The 26,521-nt window shown below is 37.1% G+C and overlaps 1 protein-coding gene across 1 annotated transcript in view; it reads right to left on the bottom strand.

Annotated features, from left to right (window-relative positions):
* The window catches only part of LNPEP (leucyl and cystinyl aminopeptidase), a 56,045-nt gene extending 36,674 nt beyond the window's left edge, over positions 1-19,371 (bottom strand). Inside the window, exon 1 of the mRNA XM_062513332.1 lies at positions 19,274-19,371. Coding sequence (XP_062369316.1) covers positions 19,274-19,292 — 19 coding nt within the window. The 5' untranslated portion in view covers positions 19,293-19,371. The remainder of the gene's footprint in view (positions 1-19,273) is intronic.
* Between the last annotated feature and the right edge of the window lie 7,150 nt (positions 19,372-26,521).

Raw genomic sequence — 26,521 nt, forward strand, 5'->3', positions numbered from 1 at the left:
TTTCTTTAGAGCTGCCTCCTGCAGCACAGATTTCCAAAAACCCATTGCAAGATAACACCTCATTACAATATTTAGGGATCATAACAAGCTGGGTGTATTATTTTCTGTGAAGAGGACAAAATGCTTAGATGTGAACTTCAAATGCAGTTTGCACCAAGACAACAGTACTATGAGCTTGCTATATGTACTGCAGTCTTCAACAAGGTAATCCCCACACACTTTGATAATGTGACCTGGGTGGTACAGAGTGGCATGACTTAAGGACACAAAGGCAAGTGATTAATTACATTGATTAGTTTGATTATTAATGATTATTAATTATTGATTAATACAGCTTGCTCCTACAAGACATACATTCTTCACTTCTACACCCTTTCACAAATTAGTCTTTAAACTTATAAAGCAACTTTACCACAATATTCAAGTCCAGCATGAAACATGATCCTACAGGAACAATCAGGTGCTGGGAATAAAACAGTAGTCTAGCACTTTCTCCAAGTAGTTATTTTGTCTGAAGAGGTTCCAATCTCACTAAGGAAGAGAATGTAAGCTTTACCCTGAAGTTTCACAGGCAACACAATGTTCTGTATCTTAGTGTGTGCAACGACAAAGTATCTCATGATGTTTGGGTTTTGGAATCCATTATAAACATTCTGTAGAATACAAAAAGAAATTATTCCTTTATATTTCAGAGACAGTATCTTCCTGTAGTGCTACTGATACCTCTTTTTAATTCTAGAAGTACATAGTTTTCCCTTGCAAAACAAAATCAGTAGTCTCTTGTCTAACATGCATTCTACCTCAGAGCAGAAATCTCAACACCCAAAATTCTTACATTAATCTAAGCGACCTATCAATTGAGTTTATTCCTTTTTAAAAGATATGCAGAAAATGCTCAAACTCATTTTATTTTTAGAAATTTCTCAATTCTGATTAAGAAGCTAAAACTATAAAACCCAAAAATCATATTTGATCTTATTCAATTCATACAGACTTGCCACTTTCTGAGACTGAAATTCAACACAATACAATCTTTAAAAAGTGAGTAGACATCATACAATATTTTGATTGAAAAAAATGTTAGAGGAATTACAGTAACACCTGACACATTGTGGCAACGAAACTCCCACTGCAGATAAGTGAGAACCTTTCTGTAATTCTGGAATAACCCAGGAGAAAAACAACTATTGGGTAGCATGTACCAGCACAAGTAGCAAAAAACCAAGGTCAGACCAAACATGTAAAGGGGTAAAAAGTGTGGCAACCAACTGGAATAAAACTGATTCCCACTGAATGTAAACTACTTCAGCTGCATATAAATAATGGGAGAGAAGGTGCAGAGTTAAGCCTTCCCTAAACCAGACATCCATGCCTGGTGGGTCAGGAAAGAACACAGAAAAACTGAGCACCAAGTACATGCTGTGCTACCAAGCAACTCACTGATATTATGTCAAAGAATAATTCTGTCCAATGATTTCAAAAATAGTTGTTTAACAATGCCATTAGCTATTATGAGTCATAATACTGCTTTGCATACCTAATTTTTATGTCCAAATTTGAAAGCATTGGCCGTTTTTTTGGCAGAAGCAGCTGCTGAAAAAACAGCAAATTCCATAGACAAACTACATAAATTTGATCCTATTAAAAGACTGGTTGCTTTGGCTAAGGCCAGCCAGCAGGGCAAAAACCAACTTGAGGTGGACTTTTTCTATTTAAAGGTATTTTTTATCTTCATGTACCTGTCTAAACGCCGCCTCAGCTAGAAGCAGTGGTGCAACACTTACAAGATTCCAGCACAGGTACTAAAATCAGAGTATGTTATTCCTAAAACATGAATGAGCTTGCTACCAGGATGGTAAATTGAGTTTAAGGAGAAGATGCTATTTCACATAAACACCATGTAACACAGTCTAAAACTAAAAGAACAAAGGCTCTACAATTACTTAAGAATTGGAGAACTAATTCTACACCATTAAGGTTTTGCAAACAGCATAAAATATTTTGTTTCCAAGACTCTGAGGAATTATTCGAAGTACTTATGAGCACTTGCAAATACTTTGTGTACGGCATGTAAGCACGCTCAAAACAGATGCATGCCTATATGCACATCTAACTCAACTGTAAAAACAGTAAGACTGGTTAGAGTACATGGAACCTGACTGTCTCTCCTTTACTTGGTCTTTGGGACAAGCAGAAAAGGAATGTGGTAGTTACAACTAAAGTAGGTCACTGATATATAGCCATGGATGCAAAACTGCATCAATGCTACTGCTCTTTAATTGTCAGTAACTAACATTATGTCACATGGAAAAGCCAATGAAGGAATTCTGCAGAAATAATGACACATATGGAGTCACTGCCCTCTCTTGTATCAAAAGCAGTAAAATCAGTATAACTATTTCCTAGAAAAAGAAGGAAAAAAAGCAAAGGTTGAAAATTATATATGAAAAAAAATATTTTCACTGTAACTTAAAATTTATATTTTGCTTATGAAATAATAATTTCTCATTGTATCTGAAAAGAAATTAGAAACACTGCACAAATTAAAAAGAACCTATTAGCCATGACAAATACATTGAAGTTTTCTGCTACAATTCTCTGTCTTTAAGAGGTAATATGATTTGTGTGTGCAGACATGGGTCTATAAAGTTTGCAAATAATAGGTGTACTTGGTATAGAACCTGTTATTTTAGGAAAAAATTAACATATTACTCCCAGTACGGTACTCATTTATACTTATGTGAGAGGAAAGCAAAAATATACCTACTTAGTGAAATTTCTCACACATACCTTACATCTTCAGTCATCCCAAGCTAGTGACCAGAACAAGATGAAATATGAGACCTAATTAAAACCAGATGTACTGGTATTGAACAGTTTCCATGCAAGAAGGAACAAAATAAGCTACAGGAGAAAAGTATAATGAATACTCAGCAAAATTTCAGAAATGTTATGTGTTTCTATTATCAGTTTCTATTTAAATTCAAAATAACTCAGCATTTTAAATGCATAAACCACTAAGGCTGCCACTATAAAAAAAAAATTAATGCTCCTTTCTCTCCTAGAAAGGCTAGACTTGACTACAAACAAGACTGTGATTTTTCACATTAAAGAGTCACCTAAAATGTGCTTAAGGACATCTGAGGTACTAAAGATTTGGAAACACTATTAAAGATTTATACTTTTCTTCCTGAACTGTCTGATGCAAATCTGCATCTTCAACCTCAAATGTTTAATACACCAAATCTCTCCAAACTGTCCTGTCTAAAACTTCAGAACTGCTACTATGGAAAACCAACATAGCATATGGTATTCAAAAACCTTTTTAAAATTTGGGCGATTTTTATATTAAGTTCAGCATAGGCCAAACCTCCACATTTAATGAATACAAGCCATAACCTTATTTATTTATACCAACTTACTTAGTAAAAATACAATTTTAACAGAATTGTAAAAATCAAAACTATATATATACTTGGGCTCTGCTTTTACTAATGGCAGTTCAATTCTGCTTAACAGGGAGCAGTAAATCAAACACCCCAATTCCAAACTGCCAAACTTTAATGTTTTTAGAGAAGACCGAAGGGAACATTCACTCTTATTTGTGCACATCATGCTGGACTCATGTTTGAGACTTGCTCCAAATATTACATCCTATTCTCACCCAAAACTACTGTCCTGGTTATTGTTTTGACATTGTCTGAGAGAAGAGAGATGGGCAGGCTAAAAAGGGGAGTGCCAAAACAGACTGTTACAGATACTTAAGCTGGCATACAGAGGTATTTTGAAGAAAACTTTGATTCCAAATACTACACTGGAAATCCAAAAGGTGAAAAATATTTCAGAAAGTGCAATCACTTCCTCAATGGCGACTAAAAGATCACTACTTCCAAACATCACCAATTAAGGATTTTTATTACTACAAATCAGCATTAGAGTTTAAGTAAACAGAAATAAGAACAGTCAGGGGTACAAATAAAATACAACTGTCAATCAGAACTTTTTTTCAACAGATGAGGAATAAAATAGCCAGCAAAGAAGTGGTTTAATTGACACCTAAACATCTGAACTGGTAGACTTTGAAAATGTACACTTGAAACATAAATTGTTAGCATTTTCTTAGATATAAAATTCATCTCTTCTAAACCTAAAGAGGTTTAATAAGGCTGAAAACTTTAGCTAATGCTATTTATGAATTGTAGAACCTAATATGACAGAAACAAGTTACAAAAACCCAGTAAGAAGAAAGCAACATTCTACCCTACTTAACCACTTCAGCAAATGAAATGAGGAAAAATAAAGATCAAGAAACAGAAGTGACAACTTCGAAAAATGATAGTATTTTATGTCAATAGTTTTGTGAAAGATAAATATTTTAAGAATAAAACCCTCAAGAGATTACTGGGGCAATAGGGTTTTCTGTTTTTCACAGTCCCACTTCCCTATTTATTTAGGTATCATTCAAATCCATATATATCTACTATGCTGTATTTTTATGCTGTATTATAAGGTATTTGGCACAGGATTTGAACACGTAGATGACATTATCTCATCACTACATGACATACAATTTTTTCCCACAAAATTCTAAAAGAATACAAATAATTGGTATTGACTGATCTTCGGCAGTATGTGCCAGTAACTGCTCATTTTACAAGTAAATGCTTAAGACAAAAAAAAAAAAAATCCTGCTATCAAAAACCTTGTTACATCTGGATATAGATTCAGAGCGGCTTCTCTGTTACTGCAATTTCAGAAACATACTGGTCTAATCAGAAATAACCTCAGCTCTGTAATAAGGCTTATGATAGGTTGCTTGCTCAGGCAAGCACTTCAAAATCTGAACAAAAATTATACGAGACACTTAAATCAATCGGCTAAAAGCAACCATACTCGTATTTAACCTTTAAATTGTAATTCATTGCTGATGAAGCATCAGTAGCTAGCCAGACTTTCTCACCATTGAGTATAAATATGAAGTCTAGATTTTTAAATCAGTTAAGCAAACAGATAAACAAACAGACCCACACATATGCAGAAGTGCTTGTCATCTCAATGTTCATGGCCAGTCCAGAACTATGGGTTGAAGCCTCTCAATCCACCTGAACACCAAATATGAGCATGTAGAAGCTCCATTACATTTTGACAGCTGAAAGGAAGCCACTTCCAAAGTTACTTCTGAAGCAGAACTGCCTCCCACCTCTGTTCAGTCAGGGAATTTAACAGTAGGAGTACAGTACTGACTGGACCCGGACTGGACCTATGCAATACAGACGCTCTTGTTGTCGTCACAGACACCCAAAATAACTGATGGTAAACCCAGGCAGACTTTACATGCAATTCCATTTCCCCCAAAAAGTGAAAAAAAAAAATAATCTGAAGCCACTTCCTACAGCCCTTTAGTACTACCCCCTGTTTATTTCACTGATTACTCAACTACCTTAAGGAAAAAGTCTTCAGCGTACAAAAAAAAAGGTTCACTGAAAAATAAACAATCAGTAGTATCAGTAATGCTACAGACAGTCTTGGAAAGTTTCTGCAGTTTATTTGCTACCAATATTCCATGCTCAGCATGCAATTAATCCCAGAACTGCAGGTTCCTCACTACTACCTAGCAATCATTCTTAAAGGATTAGATAATTGCTGTGGTCTAGTGTCTTATTTTTCCTTGAAGAATTGTGTAGATTAGGATAGTCAAAATCAGCACACAGTGGCTGCTGTAGATTGATTTAAAAAAAAAAAAGGAACAAAAGAGTTGAAATTGAGCAAAAACAAAAGGCAGACATTTTACACATTTAGCAGAAAATGACAGTAACCATTGATCAGACCTGTGCTTATAAATAGTTAGGAGAATTGCTGTATTGAGTTATTTATGCTGTTATGAGTTATTTATTGCTGTTATGAGTTATTTATTGCTGAGAGATATTTACTTTTGAAAGAACTTAAGTTTTAAATTCTTCATTCATTGCTTGCTGGTAAGATCTTTCGGACAGTCTGAGCAAGCAGCATCCTATAAATCTGAGCCCAAAAGTATAAAATTTTGGGGAAAAAAAATCTAACAAGTTTAAAATTGCTTTCCCTAGTTTACAAATGCTCTGATCCATACAGGATTGAGGCAATTCCTCTGAATATATTTGCTTTTATTTTAGCTGCATATAGAGTAAGTTGCTCCAAGGCAATCCTTGGCCTAAAGGTTTAGTATGGCCTGTAGGTTAGGCTGTAGTGAGAGTAGACACCTTCACTGACAGCTGTTGAGTCAGAAGCAGCACTTAGAGGTTTGAGCAAAATTAACTAAACACAAAAGGCTTCTAGTAGCTCAACAGGCCTAGAGGTTGTAGAACACATACTACAAACTTGTCTTCACACAGGTGTCAACAGTCTCATTTCTAAAATTGCTGATGCAGACAAGAGAAAAATAAAATTGAAGGCTATGCTTAACAATAGCTGTCTATTGATAACAGCTCTTCAAGACATAGGGCTCTCTCTCCTCTTATATAACACTGGGATTTTAAAAAGAGATAAAGCTGTTACTTGATAGTTCAGCAATTATCTTTTCTGGGATGAATTACTTTGAATCTCAGCAGTCCAAGTGAAAAGAGCATCTCATCTGTGCTTTCTTGTGTGCAGCAGATATTCTGATGTCCTCAAATTTCTCCCAGAACAGTCATGCAGTGTCTTGGGTTCATAGATCCATTTTTCTTGGCCCATAGAGCCATTTTCCCAGTTTACATTTATATGTAAACTCCAACTAAGACCAACAAAAATACTCAGAAAATTATTTATTACTGACATTTCCACTTTTCAGCTGTTCTGCTTTTGCAGCTGTTCAATTTAAAACGTGCATGAAAATACCTGTTCATAAAGATTTTTGCAGTTCAAACACATCAAATATGGGTAAAGAGTGGGCTATTTAAAGAAAAAAGAAACAAGCAAACAGAAGTCTAAATTAATTTCTTGCTGAAAAACAAAAGCCACAATTCAGAGGCTTGATGGGCAACTTTGACATTTGCATTTCTATACCTAGTTCTCAGAGAGTCTGAGTTACAGTATAGGCTTGGGGTCAAAACATCTAAACATGTATAACAAACATTCAGTAACTGTCATGAAAAGTCTTCTGGGAAAAAAAAATTATTAGTAAGCAGTTTCTCTTTATAAGGATTAAAGCAAAGCAGAACTTTGGTTGAAGTTATTACCTCATCAATTCACAGAGCCACTGCTGAATGTTCATGATGAAGGAACTCAGGTCTGTATATAGATTAAATGTCTTCTATCCAGAAATTTAAGTATTATTTAGCTATATCTGGTTCAGGACATTTCTTTTTAATTTGCTCTTTCAATGGGTAAATTAATCTAAATCTAAGTCAGTTGAAATAACAAGGAAAAATTTAGAGCCAAATGCTGAGCTAAGTTACTTAAATGTACTGTAATGTATGTTATTTAAATGCCAGTTCCCATACAAGACAGAGATTTCCCATTTTTACACCAAATTTCAATTACACATTTTGGCGAAAAACGAAAACCAGATCAAAGCATGAAAACAAACCACAGTTAAGTAGGACAGGAATCTTCCAAGTTCCTTAGTTTCTCTCCAACGACCTGAAAGGAAGTTAGTGAGGTGGGTGTTAGTCTCTTCACTCAGGCAGTAAGTGTCAGGACAAGAGGAAACAGCCTCAAGTTCACCAAGGGTGCTTTAGATTGGATATTAGGAAAAATTTCTTCACCAAAAGGGTTCTCAAGATTTGGAACAGGCTGGCCAAGGAAGAGATGGAGTCATCATTCTTGGAGGTATCTAAGGATATGTGGATGTGGCACTAAGGAGTACGGTTTAGTGGTGGACTTGCCAGCATTAGGTTAATGGTTGTAATACATGATCCTAAAGCTCTTTTCCAAATTAAGTGATTCTATGATTCAATAAATAGTTACCTAGCATGAGAACTTCTAATACTAGGTATAAATTCTATAAATCTGATTAAATAAATTGCACAAATTGTAGACAATCTCAATTTACTTGCTGATGACATACTGTATTCCTAGCTGTTAAAACTGGTAGAACATCACTCTGAACATTACTGGGCCTATTCCCCCACCCAACTCACCACTTCCTCTGACAGAAGGTACATCACACCCTCACCACATTGCACCATCCTTTCCAAGACACCTGTGTTCAGGATAATGCAGACACTGTTCGTTTTCCATCCTCCTCTTCGTTCTTTTTCTCCTCTCAGAATAATAGTTCAGGACAACCAGCTGCTACTATCCAGAAGAAAATTAAACAATTTGAAATGTGTGCAAGCTCTTCCTACTTCTCCTCTGAGCACTGCATTCACTGATTCACTGTAGGACTGTACGCCTACTTCCAGGAGTAGTTAACACAGGAATTAGTGTAGTTCCTTATTCTGAAACCTTGGGACAGTCACAAACTCTTAACTACCTCCTTCCTTACCTTAGTTTCCATGCAAAGATACAGAACTCACTTAGCTTTTCTAATTGCCAGCTTTCTCTGCTCTGTCACTGTATGTCTTGTCTGGTCATAGCTTGAAAACAAATGCCTTACATTTCTGGAGGAAGCAATTTAAACAAAAAAAAAACACCTTTGAAATGGAAAAAATACTTTACTGACAAATATTATTTTAAAAATTGGTTTTCTGTTCTTCTAAAATATCACCCAACAGAAGTTCTATCAATTTTGTTGAATTTTGCTCATAGACAATTGATTTACAGCACAGTCAGTAAATAATCCCTGTTGCCACCTGCTTGCTCTTTGGCACACAGAAATTCACTTGCAGAAAGAGTATAAGGGTACTGGCACAGGTTCCTGATGATCACATGCCAAATGTCTGAATATATTGGCAAACCTATTCAAAATCCTAACTAAGACCTCAAGCTTTTGTGGGCCAGGCAAGCAGCGATGTTTCTGGTTCTATCCTCCCTCCCCCAGAGGAAAGGAAACCTGAGGAGGAACAGCAAGCAAAAAGTTATATTTATTCAAAGTCCTCATGAAAGCAAATTACTCATCTTACAGCATTTCTGGACCCAGAACTCAACATAAAAACTCTAAAGATTGGCTGCATGGATCGTACAGGAGACATGCAGAACTCCTTAAATTCAAAATCTGCTCAAATTTGAGTTCACACATTTACAAGCAAAAAAAAAAAAAAACGCTGAAAATTTACTTACAAAATCTAATTTTTGAATAATACTGTATTTTGCTAGTGGAACAGTGTGTAAGTAAAACATAAGAAAAAAAAAAAGAGTAAAACAAGTAAAAATCTTTATCTTTTCAAAACTCTTTCAGCAAAATTGTGTCTTGTAAAAGCAAAGTGATTGAGGCCATTATATTAACACTTAAATACTGCATTACACTGTTTCTTCTTGTGGTTAAGTATCAACAGATACATCACATCAGATATTAAAAATTACTGAACTGAAGAAAGCAGGGATTTTTTACAAGGCTGCCTTTTCTTTTAATTTTGTAATCTTTTCAGCATGCTCTAAAAACTTTTTGGTTTACGATTATTATTCCCTGTCATACCAATTTAGCTCTTCCTTCTATAATGCAAAAAACTTCCTGCACTGTTATGCTCTGGGCTGTCTCCAACTCATCCATTAAAAATTCTGTGTTTGGAGGGAATGAAAAAAAGCTTATCTGATCTTTTCCAACAAGCTTGTTCAGCAAACAAAGTCCATGTCCACAAACACATTAGTAATACTAATATTCTGACTAAAGATTTCCTTCTTCTCTACTGTGTCTCCCTAATCATTTCATCCATTGTAAGTTTCTTCTGAGCAAGAGAATAATTCAACTCTACATAGAAAAATTATTTTCTCTTAGTAAAGCAGGACAGTACACAATGTCATTCATATAATTTCAAATCTGCATCTATCAGTAGTAAGAAAACAGTTATAACCTTTACTCAGCTAACAAAGACACAACAAGCCACTGAAATGTCAAGGAAATCACAAGTCCTACTGGAAAGCCCTTTGCCTTCATTTCACCATGGTTTCACCTACCACTATGGAGCTGGGGCTCTTTGCTTGCGTGTATGCAGCTTTTGGTTTCCCTCTTAAAATATCTATGTCTCAGCTCCTGACTTTTCCCTTTTTTTACCCTTCTGATTCTCTCCCCTGTCCTGCTGCATGGAATTAAGCATGTGGCTGCATGGGGATAAGCTGCCTATCAGAGTTTACCTCCAACAAGAACATTAAAGCAGAATTTTTACTTACTGGTATAGTCAGTGTAAAGGGTTAATATACAGCCACCTACAGGAAAACACAAGTCTTTGCATTTAGGAACAAAAACTTTCATGCCTACAATTATTTTAAATGTGCTAAACCATACTTTAAGAATCTTTACAAGAGAACAACACTTCTGAGGGGAAAAAAATGTTAGGCTGCTACCAGAGAGATGTCACAATTTTTCTCTCTCAAATTACTGAACTCAGGCAAAAAAAGAAAAATAACCCAATGGAAAAAAAATTAAAGAAAAAAATGAAGAAGTATTAGGCAATACAATGCATTACTATGAAAATCTGAATCATCCATGGGATCTGACTGCCTTTTAGAGACAGAACGCAAGCACCAGGTACGCTAAGGACACATTCTTAATTCTCACTATGCAGCAAGATTACATATGCGTTGCATACTTTAACAGACCAAAACTGGACATACATACGCTTATATATACTTTCATATGCTGAATGGAACTAAAAAACCAATAATTTTTAAAAATTAAATTTAAAAAGGCAGACAAATGACAGTAAAACAAAACAAAAAAGTCTGTTGCTTTTTGTAGTGTCCACATCGATGTGCAAACAGATATGATGATTCTGTATTATTTTAATAAATACTCTTATCAAAAAGCAGACAGTACCTAACATCTGCTCATGACTTGAAGCACATACGCCACTCTGCAAGGGTTTGATTTCAAGAGACAAATAACTGGTAGAGGTTTACAAGAATCTGTACAGTTAAGGATGTATCATGGCTTCCACTGGACAGACAAAAGGTCTTCAAACCAAAAGCTGACTTTGGAAAAAAAAAAAAAAAAAAAACCCTTAGTGTTCAAAAAACTTGAAAATTAATAGATTTTCCTGTATTGCAAACAAGGACAAATTTTGCTTTCCAGTCCAAAATATGCAAGGGAACTCATGTTCCAAGCCTTACAAGGTCACTCACCCCTTCAAGCTATACCGCAAGGTCTACTTCTGCTGTTTACTTGTTTATGTGGATTTTTAAAATGGATGTGAGATAAATACTGCAGTGATAAACTTCTGCACATAGACTGCAGCAAAATCCTTCCAATTCAATGTATCATGGAAATTAAAACAATGTGTGATTATGCATTTTATGACCCTCTCTTATCTTAAGTTGCCATAACAAACATGAGCGAGGAGTGCAATTTCAAGGAACTCACTGTTTATTAGTCTTGGGTGCTTCTAAAAGGTTCTCTGAAAGTTTCTTCCTGATTCTTAAGCAAAGTACCGTTGCATTTTCTTTGGCAGGACCTCAGGCTGAAGAATTACATGGATCAATTACATTTCACCATTTACCACTTAGATTTATATGTAAATAGCCAGGCTACTATTGAGACTTCTTTTCAAATCTTCACTTCTATGTTATCAGCAAAAAGAAAATATCATAGAAGGGGAAAAAAGTGAGTGGATCATTTACTGAATACTCCATCTATACAACTGGCAAAAAATTGTAAATTATTTTTGTCATAATCATCTGGAGCCAAGAGGAAATAAGAGGAGAATTTAAGGCTAGCCAAACCAAGGTTAGTCTGATTTTTTGATATCCAAAAGATATGTATCACATCCATTCACATTTAACCATATATTTTCAAGTTTAAATCTGGTACCAGTTAGGTCTCCTACAAAAAAATGCAGGGGAAGTAGAGGGAAGGAAAGAGGAAGTGGTTTTAAATAACACTTGCCTCTTTAGATACTACTGAGAAGGAAAACCTTCCACAAGGTTGAGGCAGTCTTCAATACTCAGCCACTGGTTGAAAAAAAACCAGGATAGGGAAGAAGCTTCTGGCTTTAATTATACAATATGGTAGTTTCAGTTTCCTGCTTCCAATCTTACCAAAGACATGTTTTGCAATTAAAATCACATAAAATGCTTAACCACAGGGGTCTAATGAAAAGGTCCTGAATCTTAAGAGACACACAGAAAGCTGTGTCTCAAATTTCCTGAGCTACTCAACTCCCATATTCAGAACTGCTGACTATCCTCTTCACAACATGTGTCCATAAATTTAATGTCTGATAAATACCAAGCTCGTCACAGCTGAGGACACAAAACATGTCTCTGCAGGTACCAGCTCTTCTGAAGAAAAAAATTTTGAGTTTTCTGAAATAACTAACGGTTAGGTAGAAATACTCATAAGACTGTATACAAACCGATGCTTGCCAAAACATTTTGTTATTTTGTTTGTTTTTAGCAATAAATTAATAGCAGCATATCCTCTTGTCTTGAACACTCCACACAGAAGCAACCCAATGTGCCTTCAGTATTACTATCATTACTTAATACACAATTGATAATTCCAACCATACCAAACCATTTGTAGGTCACAAGCACACATTTCAAATTCACTGCCTTGTAACTGATAGTCCAGTTCACAGAAAGCAAGACACAATAATGTCTAGAGGTTACTGCCTACAATTCTCAACACAGTAAGTTTTGTATCATCGTAACAGAGCAAAAATACGTCTGCCTACATTTTTTCTCAGCCTTGTGATATAACAAGACAAAGAGTACTGATAAAGAAAGAAGCAACAGTGTGTGTCTGCCTGGTAGCTTAAGATATACTGAGATCTAAATTGCTCCAAACCTCATTCCAGGTATCATACATCAGCTTTGAAATTACCATCCTAACAACCATCACCATGGGGGTGTAGACATCTCAGATACCAGACACTTTTCAGAAGGTCCCTTGCGAACTAAATCATTCATGATTCACACTTACGATTATTCATTTGAGCCAAAAGAGACACTAAAGCCTCTATCAATACCTCTATCAATGATAAAAAGTACAAGTTTTGACAGCAACTGACAGTTTACACGTGTTGTATTCACAGTCCCGTCTTCTAAAAACCTAGTCTTTGTTGCTCTCTTATAATGGTTCACAGGTCAGAAGTATGCTGCCTCTAAAGCATATCAAAGCATTGTGATCTTCCACTAACACAAGTCCTGCTATGTCTAAAACTTCAGTTTTTCATGCATGAAAAATAGTAAAAGTGGTTCCACTAATGTGGTACCATCTCATTGTCACTGAAGAAACAGTCTGGTTTTATACAAAAGAAAGGCTTAAATAAAAATCACTATTAGGCCCCATAACAGTAGGTGAATTAGGCACATTCTTAGTTTTGAACACAATCAATTCTCCTTAAAAATCAATTGCATTGTGGTAGAAGTATTGTTACACAAGAACTCCAGTTAACAGAATATATTCCTTCAATATCAGAGCAATTACAATCAAAGGAAAGCTCTCTGCACACAGTTATGCTTAATACAGCGCACTGAAACACTTCTCCAAATATCTTAATGGGAGTTTTGATTGGAATTAAAAAAAAAAATCCCAAAATCAAAACTCACCTTATTTTCACACAAACAAATGGTTGAATGAAAGCATCTCATGCTTCAGTGGAATCTGGATTCTACTTCTTCACTCTCCACCAGATGTAGTAAAGAAGACCACTGCTTCAATAGACTACTACATGCCCAGATAATTCAGAAGAAGAGCTGGGCTCTGAAGTCTTCCTTGAACATCTATTTTAAGGCAACATTCATGAAGCAATAAAGGATCAGCTGTGCCTTAAGAACATGAACTGCGTAGAACCCAACACACTGTATTACCCTGAAATTCCTATCTCTTTGATCAACTGGATGAGTTTTCCAGACATGTTCCTCCCCTCACTACAAATTTCCTTTAGGAGTATCCATCTTTCTGTGTGCAAGAAGGCACACAACCGTTTTGAGATTATTACAGTTTTAGGTTAATATACTTCCACTGTTTAAAGCAGTATCATATGTGGCCAAAACACAACCTCAAAAGGTACATATGTACCCTTTAAAATACTTTGCAGCAATTAAAATCCAGATCACACAAAATCCTGGTTTATTTTAAAAGTTAATATGATCTTATTTTAAGGTGCTGTTGGACAGAAGTCTAAGCAGCAGCTGCCATGCATACATTTCTCTTGATAGACAAAATACTGCCCCCAGTATGCTTTTGCTCCTCTACACAATCGTTGTTTTTGTACTTCAAGAAAAAAATATTGTGCAGGAGAACTGAAAATTCACTGAACTTCCTTAAACCACTGAGTAAAGGATGAAAAGAAAAACCTGAATTGTATGCAGTCATCACTACTTTAATCAGAGGATGCATTAAATAAAGACAAATTCAGCTTCTTTGTATGCAATTTTTACACCAATGCCCATCTAATATGGAAAAAGTATTTTGACCAGTGAAACAAACAGAGGTGGTTTTATCCTTGCTTTTATTTGTATCTACCATTTTTATGCCAGACATTACAGGGCTTTATCCAGCACACAAAGCCTCAACAAAGTGAAACATGGTTGCTCAACTTTACATCATCTTCTGAAAAAAGATGACAAGACAATCCTGGAATACTTTTACATGTAGATATTGAGGTCATCATTAGCTTTCATCAGTTTTTACTTATGAGGTGAGCACAGATACTCCATGGTTTCATTCTGCCAAGTGGAAGACTAACTGCTTAGTGGAAAAATACTAACAAATGATCAACAGTGAGCACCTATACTCTCATCTGTAGACATTCTTTAAGTTACTGAATACCCCTTCTGAACATCCGCTGATTGGCAGGAAGTTCACAGTGAATCAGTAAAAGCAAACTCATACCAAACACATTGAAAAAACAGGTTCCTGTACAGCTGAGCTGACACAAGAACACAAGTGCAGATACTACAACACAGCTTTGTGGAAAACTACTACTCAGCACCACACACTCAGACAACATAAGACTCACAATTAGGAAGAGATTAAATCAGCATTTTTTTCTAGTAACAAGTGATGGAATAGGCAAAACACAGGGCAGAAAAAAGACATTAACAACAGACTTCTTTGGTGTTTTCTATCTACCATCTTACCGAAAAAAGATTACCCAATCTGTTTTATAGGACTGAGTAACAGTTTAAGACAAACAGGAACCCTTCTGCTCTGTGACACAACAGTGTGAAACACTGGCAGTCAAGGCTATGCCTGCTGTCCCAAATAGAATTAAAGCCACATACACAGGAGCATGCCCCTGCAACCACCAATACATTTTCGTGCTGAACAAAATTAACACAAAGAACAAACACATTTCAGAACTGAGAGGAACTACCTGAAATAACTAGACATTGCAAATGACATTCTCATTTTGTAAAGAACATTACCTAACTTGAATTATTACTGCTTTCCCAAAAAAACCTGCCACTTCTTCCCAGGAAGGTCTTTTAGTTTCATTCATCAATTTAGTCATGTAATTAATATCAAAAATTGCATCTGCTGTGTATGAAAAGGATTAAAATAATTCAGGAATGTCAGTGAAAATAAGAGTTATTTGCACTCAGCAGATCATCACAAATTACCCCATCTGCAATTGCAAGTTCATTCATGTCACCTGTCTTAAATGCGAAATTCTGTAATAACTCATTTCTACCTCTTTTTTCCATCTCAAGCAGAGAAGTTGCATATCTAATGTATTAAACAGGAAATTATTAAATTACTTTTCAGAACACACAAACTAAAAGATAAGCAAAAGAATTGCAAAATAATTTGTATTGATGTTCAAAACAGAGATGTCCAAAATTACATACATATTGCCTTTAGTCTGTATTTTACTTCTCTCACTTAGTGTTTTTCGATTTTTTGGTTTTTGTTTTGTTTTGTTTTTCTTGTTGTTGTTTTTTGGGGTTTTTTGTTTTGTTTTTTCTTTTTTTTTTTTGTTTTTTGTTGTTTCTTTAAATTTTAGTGCAACTGTTTAGGTGAAAAACAACTAGTCAAAAGGAATAAATTCTGCTCATTGATTCAGAGCAGAATTCAAAGGAATGTGAGATTATACAACTTCGGAGGGAAAAATTATGTGCAACAATAAGGAAGATTTTCACGAACTTTTAATTACACTTTGATTATTCATTCTTGGGGGGAAAAAAAAATCTCAAATTAAGAACAGTCACACAAAAGAGGAATCCATCTCAAAAAAAAGGAAAAAAAACCTACCAGTAACCATTTCTAGAACATTTACTGATTTATAGCATTCATAACTTCCAAGGAGAAGTGTAGATGGGACATCATGTTCTTCATTGAGAGGGTTGGCCACTGGAATAGGGATGTGGTTATGGCATCAAGCCTGACAGAGAACACAAGAATGTCTAGATGCTGCTCTTAAGTTACATTGTTTAGTTTTAGGTAGTCCTTAGAGGATCAAGGAATTGGACTTAATGATCCTCATAGTTCCCTTCTAACTTGAGATATTCTATGATTAACTCAGCTATTCCAGGTGCTAAAAATAAATATGCAATTAACTGTTCTTCCTCAGAGAGACCTCATACATTATCTCCACCTAAATTCCTAGGCGGGGGGAAGATACAGCCCAGATCGCTTCAAAGAGGTCCAAAAGTAAGTTTAAAACACAGGGGTGAGGAGTGAAGTAAAACAAAAAGGTCTTAAGTTTATTTAGTTTATCTGAACTTTTCCACTGGAGAAGCTATTCAAACAGAAAAGAGTTCAGCACACCCACTAGGATTTCAAGGAAAGGATAAGGGTTTTTTTGACTTTTGAAATGCATTATGGCTGTGTTTTTTCTTTAATTTAAGGAAAAGAAAAATCCCACCAAATAGTGAACTAGAAAAACCAGTATTTATATCCACTTTAGTGCATTTACTATCTTAAAGTCTATTTTAAGATACATACACATTCTCATACAGCCCTACTCCCACAAAGTAAAACAAGAAATTGTCTTATTGCTAGTTTACCCAACTGGTATTCAGAGTTCTGAATCCAACTAAAATGCTATTGCAAAACATTAAGATCCAGTCTGTTTCCTCTTCCCTGTGTTTTACAAGGGTAAAAGCCCCAAAGAACTAAGAGAGATCTACAAGTATAATACTGTAAGCTTCCTGTGACAGGCATCTCTTCTGAATTTAAACAGCACTTGGCACAGGAAGTCAACACAGACTCACAAACAGAACTCTTAACTATGGTATACAAAACCCCAGTTGAAAAATTGAAACCCAGTTTGAAAAATCTGATGCCCACAAAAGGTTCCAGACCACCACGTAGGGCAAATGAAAATTCTATTCCAAAAGCCAATAATGTAAGCATCCTTTTCACCTCATTTTTGCAGCTGCTGTTGAGCACCAAACATGCCTCAAGATCATCAGAAATAAGCAGCAACATCTTTGCTCTAATATTTGTATATTCTCTGTGGTGTACATTCTGACAGAGCCAGCTTTCAGGAAGAAAGTTCTTGACCAACTTCAGCTTCACATTTTTCTTACAGTCTTACCATCATTTGCAGGCTTTTCATTTCAGAGAACAAAATTAGGGCGCTCAGTGCATGAATACTGTTCTTCAGTACCTTAAGCTACATGCTCAAGCCCACAGGTCCCTTTCTTCCAGCTGCATAGAGCAAAACTTTTTAAATGTTTTGTTGCACAGTGCAGTATAGTATTATGTCAAGCAGACCTTTAAAACAACACTCCATTTCCTTCAAAGGGAATAGCCTTAGCAAGATGACTTTAAAATAAAATTCTCCCCCAAACTACATTACTATTACAGACAAGCTCTGTTTTCAGTGCATGCAAGAATGCAGAATACAACCCTGAGACTGAAATAGGCTGTAGTTGAAAGACTTGGAACTAAGGCCAGGATTAGCTAGAGAATCAAAACATCAACTGCTTGTACAAACTGTAATTTTAGCAAGACAATACAGAGGGGGGAAAAAAAGAAAAAAAAAAGAGGGAAAAGATCACTCGTGCTAGCTACGGCACCAATATATGCCCAGAGCTCATAACCTTCGGTTTCTTTTGGATTCTAAACAGCAGCATCAAGTAATAGGGGATATATCATGCATTTGAAAAAAGGGAAATGCAAGGCGATAAAGATCTATTTAAAGATCCATAACATGGTTTGTAGAACCATAGAATGGATTACAAGGAGCCTTGAAAACCATCTAATTCCAATCCCCCTGCCATGAGACAGAAAATTTGTTTTTAAGTGCATGGGGTTTTTTCTGAATTTGACTTATGTTTCATACTCCGACTTGGCAGGTCACTGAGGAGTTAAAATACGATGCAGCAAACTCTACCTGGTACTCTAGCAATGGTTATTCAACATGCTTATCATTTAACAGACCAAATCCCACCTGTAAACAAAGTGCTGCGTTTTCAGAAGGAAGGCTGTTGTTTTACCACTGTCTAATTCCATATTTGGCCATGGTCGTGAATCTAACCAAACATACTTTGGTTTCAGTTTGATCTGAGAGCTTCATTTCCTCCTCTGTCCTGGATGGGTTTAATGTGCTATTAGTAGAGGCAGTAACAACACGGACTTCTCATTTTAGGCACAAGCATAGGATGCAACACACACTGCTGTATCACCATGCCAGCAAATGCTCCCGTATTCTTATCTCTAAGCATATGCAACCACGTCGGTATATTTCAAGCGCCTTCTGTCAACGCACGGGGAGCTCTGAAAGCTTTCCGGCGTTCATGAACACCCCGAAATACTATTTCGGACACCACTGATACTTCTGTATTTTATTTCTCCTTTCGCTCGGGGAAGGCGGGGGTAGTGCGGGGTGCGGGGAGGTGCGGGGGCCCGCTCTGGCGAGAATGCCCCGACCAGGACAACGCCATGAACAGCGGGTCCGCTTCTTAGTTCCCATCAGAATCATGATGGCTTTGGAACTACAGACGCCTGTAAGGCTCCTTCAGCGGTGCCACACACGGCGAGTGCACACCTGGTGTACAAGCGGCCCCGGCTCCCGGTGTCAGCGAGACCCCAGCCGGGCAGTGAGACGTGCAACAGCGCCGAAAAGCCGAGGGAGCTTCTCTCACCGCTGTCGTTCAAGACACCTATTCCTAATTAACCTGAGACGATTTTCAAGTCGCGGATCACGGAGGTAGCAAGACTACGAAGCCTCTCGTTTTTCTCTGGCAAGCAGCTCCCGCTGGACGCGGCTCCACCGCGAGGCCCCGCGGCCCCGTCCCGGACTCCGGCGGCCGCCCGGGTACTCACCGCTTGGAAAGGGCTCCATCTTCCTCCCGGAGTCCGCTCTCAGCGGAGGAGCTGCCGGAGTTCTTCACTCCTCCTCCTCCTCCTCCAGCCGCCGCATGCCCCCAGGACGGGCTCAGTCCGTGCCCACCGCCAGCACCGCCCCGCCGGGGCCGCAGCGGTGTCAGCCCGCGGCTCCCCCCGTGCTCGGCAGCCCGCTCAGGAGCGGTAGCTCCACACACCCACCACCCGCCGCTGCCTCGGCGTCCGCTTCCTCCTCGCCCCTGGCTGGGCCCCGCGGCACCGCCTCCTCCCGCACGGACCCGCCTCACGCCGGGGATGCCGGGGCGGGCTCCGGACCCCGAGGGAATGAGTGCCGGAATGTGGCGGGCCGTGGGCCGCTCGGCCCAGCGGGGTAGCCCGGCCCCCGCGGGTCCCGGGCCCGCTGTGCAGCGACCGCGCCGGCCGTGGCGGTGCCGCCGGGCCGGCTTGGCCTGCATCTCCCTGCCGTGCCCCTTCCGCCGCAAGTTAACCTTTTTATTTAAACAAATAAGCAAATAATTCCCTTATCATCCGGTGTTCTGCAGTGCAAGACTCAAGAATGAAAAGGCACAACCGACTGCGTGAAGAAATGTGATCGAATGATGCTACAAAGAAAGACCGGATAGTGTTCCAGGAACCAAACACAGGAGATAAAAAACCAGACATGGTAATTGAAAGAGATCCAGGCGTCCGTGGTGTATGTCACCATGGAATATTAAAGTATTGAAACATGGTTAGAAGTGGCTACTGTGGGAAAGGTAGAGAAATACAAACATCTTCAAGAACAAATTCAAGAACTAAAAGATGCTACAAATACTGTGTTTATGGGTTTTCCACTTGGCACATGTGAGAAGTGCCATTGTGGCAACTGAACTTTTGAAGGCCCTGGGTTCTCCAGCTTGAGGAGAGAGGGCTGCCCATGTTTTGGTTTTCAGGGCACTTTTTACTTCTGTGGATATTGTGTACGTGTTTGCTAGTAAGGTATGGAGTATTGTATCAACTTATGTAATATTAAATATCTTCATAACGTCTTTTACTCCTGTGTTTATTGTAATTTGTGTTAATACCTATAATGAAGTATTGATTGGTGACAGTAACTCCTGCTGCCAATCCCTGTATCCCCAGAGGAGCTGAGACATGAGAGACAAAAGCTCGTGATTATGATGGAGCATTAGCAAAGAGCCATAAGATTGAAGGTGAACACCATTAACCTAAAGCACTGCAATCCTCTTGGCGTTAGGGAGGGATTGTATGTAGAGATGACAAAGGAATCCTGGTGTGTGGTATGTGACATACCATCAATTTGGGACAAAAGTTTCCTGATGTTGATCAAGGTGGCCAGGCCATCTATACTTAACCTGGAAAAGGAACATATATAAATTATATGTATTCAATACCTAGCCTCATTATTGACTTGCCTGCTCCCTCACAGCTACGCTTCTGCTATCATCTGATTGACTGGCTAACTTTTTTTCTTAATAGAGGAGATTTTTAAGCATTGATTTTTTGGGAGAGGAGAAAATGGAATTGATTACTCCCAAAGAATAAAAATTTCATGCTCCATATTTATTTTTAAAATAGAAAAATCTGAGGTTAATTATTCTTTGAGTAAAGAAGGGGAGAAGGGCCAGGAGTCCACAAGATCCCAGGCACTAGTTCAGCCCTGTAATTCTTCTCTGTGTTTCATAAACCTAAAAGTGCACTTTTTCACACATGATCATGTTTCATAGATTTAGTTATTGTCACAACCTTGTAGCACAATATAGGTCAAAGTCGTATTTCACACTAAGTCCTTGGAGTTTAACACTGCCCCTAATGTTGGCACAGAGCAAAATGAGTTTTATTAGCCATTTACATATTCTCAGACACCCCTTAACATATCACAGCAGCCCATCCTCAAAAGAAAAACTTATTTAAATTACTAAACCATCAAATCATTTCTTTTGATAGGATGACAGGTCTCTAGAGCTTTCTTTTCAAAGCACTAACCCTGTCTGGCCTATTTTTAAATATACTGAAGAAACAATACCTATGTAGCTAATTTTGCTGGGATTCTACACAGTGTCATGCAGAGACAGCAGAGAGGCCTGAATTATGTTTTTTGAGCCCCTCATCACTAGCGTTCACCATTCTTCATTTCTGCCAATCAAACATCCTTCATTAATATAATACATCTTTGGGAAGCTAAAAAGCTAAAATAAGATCATGCTCCATTACATGTGCAGAGATTTCCATATCCAGATTTTCTTATTAGCATCAAGTTTTAAGATAATACAATGGGAATTAGTCATACAGAATAAGTCAGGTATGGAGCTCATTTCACAGTAATACTGTTTGTGCTGTAGTAGAAGAATAAGGGTTTCACTTTAGTTTTGTATAATATCATTTAGAAAAAAAATTGAATGGATTTGAACATCCATCTTCGCCTGTGTTGGTAAAAAGCTAGAATTTCTACAATATGATTTTAGAAAGTGCCTTAAAGTTACAGGTCCTTTGCACTATAAAATAAATACAGTTTTTAGTTAGAGCTTGTGAGTGATTTGTAGAAGTGAAGAATTTTTAATTGTTTATTTTTTTCAGATTTTAAGTCAGCTGTTACCACAATCTCCCTCTTTATATTTCTAAGGTGCAGAATAAAATATTATATGATTGCTCAAAGCCCTAAATATATCTTTAGAGCATCTGCAATAACCTGCATTGTGCCTTGATTTGGTTGCATCCATTCAGCAATATCTTAACTGAGACTTTTTCATGGGCTAAAATATGTTTGCCAGCATCCCTGTACCTTTTTTAACTTTGAAGACAAGCCATCTCTACAGAATGCTTTAGATCTTCCAGCTTTTAGACCCCTGGAAACATGACTCAGACTGTTTTTTTTCCAGTTTATTTTTCTCGTGAAAAGAGAATTTCAGAGATTTCATGAACAGTACAAGGGTCAGTAGATACTTGGGTGCTTTTGACCCAGTGGAAAATCTTCAGTTATTTTCAGCCAGATCTCCACGTAAGAAGCAGCTACACACAGTAAAGCTTTGTAGCTTAGAAGTTGCCAGGCCTCCAGGGGCTGGAAGGCAAGAGTTCATCAGTCTTGCTAAAACATGTCAGAAGTAGCCCAGACTCAAGTGTCGAACTGGTGAATCATTTGGCTGACAACCCTAAAATAAGATGAAAAAATTATCCCAACAAATATTCATGCCTGAAGCTTGAGCTGAGAGATAAGGAAGTTCTTTTTTTCACATTGACTGAAGTGGTTAATACTACTGATTAGTATGTTAACTTCTTCCTGAATGTGAAATTTTGTATTTATAGCCAAAATTGTTTCTTTGGTGTGCACACCACTTTAAAAAAATCTGACAACCTCATCCCCCGCCAGCGGGAGTTACAGCCACTTGTAACCACTTTTTTGCACAGAGTTACTGTCCCAAGCAATCCATAGCACTCTGTTTGCAAAATAAATATTCTTATCTATGTGTCTGTCTATTTCTACAGGTGTAATCAGTTAAATAATTAAAGTAAATAATTTTGTGAATAGTGGAGCTAAATGAGGCATGGTTGTTTTCACCTATCTTAACTCATTGCAGATTCTTGCTAGGAGAAGCAACTGCTGCCACAAAAGTATCATTGCTATCTTCTTTGTGATGTCTTACAACCTACCTTTCAGCAATAATTCCTAGATATGTGTTCCTTTTTTCTTTTTTTAACACTGTGGTTAAGCTCGCATTGTTATCTTGCCTCTCGCCATGTCTCTTTCAGAAACATTAAGACCACCATGTATTTTCTTAGAATCCAGGAAGTTTTTATGCTGTCTGGCCTAGAACAAGGATTTGACATGGTGCCCAGCCCCACTTGCAGTCCCATTCTCAATAGTCATGTAGAAATAAACACCTGTGGCACATGAGCCTTTGGGTAGATTACAGCGCTACATTACAGATAAAAAACCCCAAGCTATTGTAAAGAAGAGTCATAACAGGGTTACAACACTGGAACATTTTATTGTTTTATAGTCATTGCACCATAAATGCTTTTCTTGCTTTGCTGATTTTGTTTAATCCATAAAAATAAATAAGCCACTGTAAGAACTTTCAGTTCCTAAAATATTTAATGAGTGCATTTTTCTCTTTCTCTTGGAATACTGCTCAGTTCTTGGAATATATCAGTTCTAGACACCTACATCTAGTGTTAAATTTCTTTTAAAAAGCATGCACTAGCTAGAAACTATCATGTATTATAAATATATCCATCAGGTAACACAGAAATAATTTACCAGTGTTTGTGACTGTAATGCTATGGGGCATAATTCAAAAGTTGCTTTTTCCAGAGGAGAAATTAGGGTACAGTTAAGTGTGATGATTTCAGCAGATTTAACAGCTTGCCAGTTTCCAAAATGGCAACGTCCTTTTCCCTGCTCTGTTCTTGTGTCATGTTTTACTGCTTACCTTACATCAACTCTAATGCTTGTTATATTCCTCTGCAGGCTGATTTCAACTCTTTATTTGCCTAGTCTGGCAGAAAACTAGTTTACTAAAACAGTAGATACTTTTATTTTGGGCTACAGAGTTCTATCAGAATCTGCAAATTATCTGGATAACAATAGCAACATGAGGGCTCATAAAGATGTGCCTAAGCAACCTCAGCTCAGAATTCTCCTCTGCTTCCAGTAGTAAACTGTCTATGCCAGTCTGCCCCTAAGGGTTCTGTTCTTCAGCTGACCCATAGATATTTGTCTCTCTTTCCAATCTCAGCTCAGCTCAGGATGCTGTCACTTCCTCTTACCCACCATAAATTAAATCCATATAGCATTGAAAACAACCATTCTTAAATACTGAGAAGAAATGGTAATGAATTGATTCACTAAGACAGAAGTTCTATAAAATAGGAAGTCTACCCAGAATAAATCTACAGTGGGCATTTAAAAAGCACTTAGTATTGACAAGACTTTTTTCTTTTTGAAATCAATACTGAATGACATCAACAGTAGTAAATCAGCAATGGTTATGGATTTTGAGAACTCCAATTACTGTGCTTAATGAATAAGATATAAACAGGATGCTTAATAAATTAGATGGAAGCGTAAGTATCCCATTTTTTATAGCCAGAATAACACTGGAATTTAAGAAGTCATCTGTGCTCAAGGCTCATCTCCGAAGTACTCCATTAAGCAACTGAATAGTATTACTTTCTCCCTTTCAAACTGGAGAGCTGCTGAAGGGCTATGATCTGAAATTATCAGCCACTTATCAGATGCAGTGAAAAACTAGCACTATTTATTTAATGTATTTTTATTAATGTACTTTTTATTCTATGTCTAGTACTACAAAGTTAAGTGATGTGAATCAGGCAAGTATTGGATATGAGAAACACGAAATTGATGAACCATCCAAAGTTAATTTGCTCCTGATATGCTGAGTTCTATGAACGTGCCTACCATAAGGTACTAAGCTGGTTGATGTATTCTTGATCTTCCATAAAGCAGAAATAACCACAAAGTGTAGTGGAATGGTCAGTGTAACGCATCCGTATTGCTACACATACTTCTCCGAAGTGTTCACTGTTGACACCTCTAGATGATTCTATTTGCACAGGGCAATGAGGAAAAAGACACTTGCACCCATTAAAAAGATTATAAAAGAAAATTTTGCTAAAACAGCATGAAATATTTCTGTAGCAAAATAATGCACTTTGACAATGCCCTCCCATAGTCTTAAATTATTTAGTAAACTGTAGAGCTTTCACTTGCAACAAAAATGTAGCCTTCAGTCAGATAGCATATGTTAAAGGATTGAGAACATACTGTATGCTAAACAAGGTTCACATGCCAGTGGCATCTATTAAGCCACTGTACTCTAATTTACAGCATCTCAAGACAACGAGAAAGCATGAAGTCTGGCCAGTGTGTTTGAGCTCTAATTCAAGTATATATTCAGAAACTAGAGTTCTTTCTACTTGCTTGTGGTGAATTTTTCAGTGATGTATTTATTTCACTGAAAGTCTATCTGCATGTTGGCAGCGTTCCTTTAAAAGCAAATCTTTGAGAAAGGCAGGTAGCAAATTACTTGATAACTTGATTACTTGTTGAAAAGACATATCCTAGCTTCTGATCAAACATTGTAATTACTTTACTAAGATTTTAAATAAAAATTGAAAACACTTGTGGGTATTAATACAATCCTTTTATTTTCTTTCTTTTAAAGAATAATGCTTAAATGGTAATGCTTTAATGCAAAATGCTAATGCTTAAATCTTAACGCTTTTTAGCTCCTTTTTATTCCTGTTATCCATTCTAAGCAAGAGGTTGAACTTAATGGGGCTTTTGTGTGGCTGCTTGATACTCGTTATGTGCTATTTTGAGAAACCAGTTATAGAATTGTTGCTGATACTAAAATTATAGTCTATGTCCTTTGAAAAGTCTCTGTTCATACATTTTTTCCACAATCACATTCAGAAATACTGATTTTGTGTGATTCTTATTGGAGTAGATGTATATTTACAAGATTTCTGCAAAGAAAGTAAATGCAGTCTGAGTCACAAAATGGTTGCATGAATACTCATCGGTAAGAAATATGATCACATACACAGGTATGTGAAATTTGCAGCTGGTGGCAAATGGGAAAGATAGTTCTGAGTGGTGTACAAAAACATTAATTTAAAATCAACTGGCCATTTGGTCAGGCTAACTTTGACAATCCAAATGACTGAAAAGCAGCATCATTTACTGAACAGGTACCACTATCAGTTAGCAAAACTTGGTGTGGATTAGAAATTCATAATCCTTCCACTTCTGGCTCCAAATGTAGGGAATAATTGCCAGTCATGAAAGGACCATTAATATACAAAACTGTTTCTTAGTACTGAATAATGACATTTTATCTGGAATACCTTTCAAGTACTGACAAACCCTTGAACTAAAAAAAACAAGTAGTTTTGTAGTTCAGCTTTCCTGAGGGAATTTATCTGAAGTTCTCATGCTTCTAAAAAGTGGCTGGTGCTCCCTTTATTTTCTTGACACCTTTCACTGTAGTAGTTCCTTCAAGACTGAGTCATACAATGCAACAAGATACTTTTGCTGAGAAAAACGACAAAACAAACAAGCAAAAACCAAAAAAGAAATAGAGCATAACTTATTTAAAGATCAAATAATATTAAATATCAGCCTAAGTACTCAGCGTTAACTAGTCCTGTTTGCTTTTATTCCTTTAAGCAATATTTTAAATACATCAAATTTTGAAAACTTTT

This window comes from Cinclus cinclus, chromosome Z, assembly GCF_963662255.1.
Source record: "Cinclus cinclus chromosome Z, bCinCin1.1, whole genome shotgun sequence".
Classification (NCBI taxonomy): domain Eukaryota; kingdom Metazoa; phylum Chordata; class Aves; order Passeriformes; family Cinclidae; genus Cinclus; species Cinclus cinclus.